The following is a 4087-nucleotide window of genomic DNA, read 5'->3' as shown; positions in this document are numbered from 1 at the left end:
ATTGAGCATGCCATCATCGAGGCCGGCTACAAAATTTCAATCTCATCAATGAATAATTAACTGAGGTGAGAAGACCAACTGTTCGAAGATTAAACACAGCATGGTATGCGTGTCTCCAACGGGTAATGGGCTACAGCAAGGTTTATAAATTCTATCAGAGCTGAAGGCCCACCTTATATTATGGGCAGCTCTTGGGGCCTACCCTAATCAATAAAAACATGGAAAGTGGTGGCACGGACAGCAGCCCTCTGTGGATTCCACCATTAGACTCCTGTTGATTCACAGAGAGGCCCAAACAATGGCGAAGTAAATACATGTCGACCGGTAAACTTAATTAATAGCATCCACAGGACGACCCGTGATCGATCTCTGCGGTGCGAATCTCGAGTTCCCATACCTTCGACTTCACGCTTTCACGTCAGTATCAGATGGCGTATGGCGTATGGGTTACTGTGCCGTGATGGAGCGGGCTAGCCCGCCCTATTTATATTCATGCTGGTAGGCGTGTCACTCCACAGCTTTGAGCACTTGAGCAGTAGCCACTCAGCAACTGCTTCTCTCTTTTGATTTTGTAACTATGGGTGGGACTTGGAGAACAGTGGCATTGAGTTTCTTGCTCTTGGTGTTCAGTGGTCTGATTGCTAGTGTTTGTTCCCAGTCCCAAGGGGATGATTCATCTGCTAAGGTTTTTGATGATAATTTTCAGATAATGTGGGCTGAGGATCATTTTAGGACCTCTGAAAATGGTCAAGTATGGCACCTGGTTCTTGACCAGAACTCAGGTATTTATATGGTCAGCATTTTTTTTAGTAAACAAAATAAAGGTTGAACTAGATTAGTGGAAACTTCAAAGGGCAACGTTCAAGATTTGTTATGTTAATCGGCATGCTGAGCTTGAATATGGGCCCTAATGTATTGTTGTCTTCAATGAATAAACTAATCACTGTCCTAATGATGAGGATGATCTCTGGTTTGTGCAGGTTCTGGGTTCAAGTCCAAGTATAAGTACAGATTCGGATGGTTTAGCATGAAGCTCAAGCTCGTACCAGGAGATTCTGCAGGAGTCGTCACAGCTTATTATGTGCGTTTCATCTGCCTAAATTTTATACAATATGTTCTTAGTTCATTTTGGTAAAGTCTTATATCGAGATTTTTGTATGGATTCGATTAAGGTTAACATTATTGTGATTATATCATGATGATAATTAGATAAAAATCTCCTCTAGGAATGGCCTCAGGTGCTGAAAATTTTTCTCTAAGAAATGATGGTCTAATAGGTGGTTTGTTTTATTTGTCTGATACTTGATTGCAGATGTCTTCCAACACCGACATGAATAGGGACGAGCTGGACTTTGAGTTTCTGGGGAACAGAAGTGGAGAGCCCTATGCTCTGCAGACGAACATCTATGCAAAGGGTGTGGGTGGCAGGGAACAGAGGCACATCCTCTGGTTCGATCCAACAACACAGTTTCACACTTACTCCATCCTCTGGAACTCTCATCAGATTGTGTAAGCATATCACTATTGCTCTCATGATCAGTGTTTATATGAATTGTTCAAATATAATTCCCAAAATTCATAGAGATATACAATGGCTTTGCAGGTTCTTCGTAGACCAAGTTCCTGTGAGAGTCCACAGGCACACTGAGGCTACGAGCGATGTGTTCCCTAAAGAACAGGGGATGTACATGTTTTCCAGCATTTGGAATGCAGACAACTGGGCAACCAGGGGTGGGCTTGAGAAGACCAACTGGACTGCTGCTCCATTCGTGTCATCGTACAAGAAATTCCATGGCCTCGGCTGCAAATGGGGGGATGACAATACAACCCTATTGCCCTGTGCTAACGATAAGAATGCAAGTGCAAGCCACTGGTGGGATGAGGCCGTGGCCTGGACTCTGACAAAGAAGCAGAGGGAAAATTACAGGTGGGTGAATAGCAAATACTTGCTCTACGATTACTGCAATGATCAGTCTCGCTACTCCATTAAACCAGTGGAATGCTCAGTTGCTCCCTGGTACTGAACATGATGATCTCACCATCTCATCTTTTCTCCGATGGTTTGAACAAGAAGCTAAAAATCCGTGTCAGAGTATTGAACATAGTCAGCTTCCTTCGCTTGCAATTTTGTTATGAACTAAGTGCCTTATTGTGTTATAGTCATAGTCAGCCAATAGTATGGGGTTTGACTTTAAGAATGATTGCGATGGCCTCATCTGTACAAATAATCCGTACCCAGCAATTACGCTTCTAGCTTGTACAGATTAGACTTTTGTAGATAGTATGAATATGGGATCGAAAAATTTACTGTCAGACCTTTCCTTTTATATGGAAACGGATCAGTATAGTTTATATTCGCTCAATAGTAATAATTTAAATAAATATAAATAAATTTAAACACGTAAAGATTTAACATGTAACGTTGAATATTTAACATTGCTAATGTAATGTAAGCCTTATTTAAAATCAATTTAAATCAATTTAATTATTATTATTATTATGTATAAACACAATATAAATTTAAAATATGTAGAGGTTTAAGAACATTTGTAAATAAATAAAACCGTTTTTTATACTTACTCTAGAATTATGGTAAATAAATAAAATCTCTTTTTATCTTTACTCTCTAAACCTCTAATATTGACACCTAATCATAGGGATTGGGTGAACAACTGTAAATAATGTAAATAAATAATAAAGAAAATGGAGAGTCATTGGGAGATGAAAGTCAAGAGTCACTCCCTCGTGTATATAATAATGAACAGCCTTAATGAATATACATTCTCATTTTCGAGGAGTTACCCCCTAGCCTGACATGGTATTAGAGCCAGCGCTACTTTTAGCATTCCTACCCTTGTAACTCCCTTATGCCTAATGTTCTCCCTATGTTTTGCATATTTTGCAGAACTGGTACCTTTGTCATGGCTCTGAGGCCTGACACTGTCATATGCGTTTTCTATTCCCGCCTGAACGACTGGTCTCCCCATTCTCCCCATAGAATATTATCGACAGAGAGCAACAAAACGCTCCTTTCTTGTGGCCTACTCTCATTGTGACATTGAGCCATCGTTTGAGCCAATTCAGGGCATCAAGCCTGCAACTACAAGCAGCTTTTCACAAGCTTTGCGGCACTCATACCACTCCCTGGACTGTGTTGCTCTTCTTAGGGCGTTCAAAACTGAACTGTTGCATTCCCATACGCAACGTTTCGCTATTTCTCTCCTGGCCTCACCTAGTAGCAGCGTTCCTTTGCAGCTTGTTTGCAGTACACTCCATACGTTGCTCACTCCCTTCTCCTATGCACTATCCCCTCGACATCACTGATTCCCCCCCTCCTATAGCTGCAAAGAACTTCCATAGGACTGATACACACAACTAGCGGAACTGGAAACATCGTCATTGTCTAAGCTGTCACCGGTAACAACATCCCTCTCAACGTCGCTGATTCCATCAATTTGAGGAGTGGAGGTGTCATTAACGGTGTTGAGCTCATGCATAGAGTTGCCAATAAAAGAATTGGTAGAGTTGAGATTGTAATGCGGCAAGGAACCCATGTGGGTTCCCATCTCCAAGCCACCGAGGGAGCAAGTATTCTGTTGAAAAATGGTTGATTCTACTCAGATTGTCGAAGATATCGCAGAGTGAAATTGCGGTCTCCAACATAAAGTTCTGAAGAATTGCAACGTTTGATAATTCCAAGTGTTTCAACAGTTAGTGCCACAAAACTTGTTGAATGTGGTATACCATTTTCTTGTCCTTGGACTAAAGATTACTACATTTTTGGCTTTTGGGACCAGAGATTTGGGTATATGAGGAGTTTTTTTTGAGTTGCAAAGATTCAAATATGTGACCTCCGAAATTTTTTTTTGGCTTGTTGCAATTTCTTTCATGATTTTGTGCCCCTGTTTTGTAAGAAACTGCAGCTAGTTTCCTAGTTGTCATAAGAATTCAGAATATTGCTACTACATTGCAATTTTTTTTTACATCAAAAGCGCATTTTTTTGCCAGCAGAAGTTTTTTTTTTTTAAATACATAGGCTTTACAATGCATTCACTGATATCTATTGTGGGAGTGGCTCTCACTGGCA

At 40.7% G+C, this 4087-nt stretch overlaps 1 protein-coding gene across 1 annotated transcript; it reads left to right on the top strand.

Annotated features, from left to right (window-relative positions):
• Positions 1 to 504: 504 nt before the first annotated feature.
• Positions 505 to 2400, top strand: LOC149219673 (putative xyloglucan endotransglucosylase/hydrolase protein 8). Its single transcript, XM_089382647.1, has 4 exons — positions 505 to 782; positions 981 to 1081; positions 1313 to 1509; positions 1604 to 2400. Exons 1-4 carry the CDS (start codon positions 578 to 580, stop codon positions 2022 to 2024), a joined length of 924 nt encoding a protein of 307 aa, XP_089238773.1. The 5' UTR covers positions 505 to 577; the 3' UTR covers positions 2025 to 2400.
• The last annotated feature ends 1687 nt before the right edge of the window (positions 2401 to 4087 follow it).

This window comes from Pinus tabuliformis, chromosome Q (assembly GCF_031772625.1).
Source record: "Pinus tabuliformis cultivar Carrire ecotype Pingquan chromosome Q, CPIR1, whole genome shotgun sequence".
NCBI lineage: Eukaryota > Viridiplantae > Streptophyta > Pinopsida > Pinales > Pinaceae > Pinus > Pinus tabuliformis.
The sequence above is the reverse complement of the archived record's forward strand: the minus strand, read 5'-3'. Positions and strand labels throughout refer to the sequence as shown.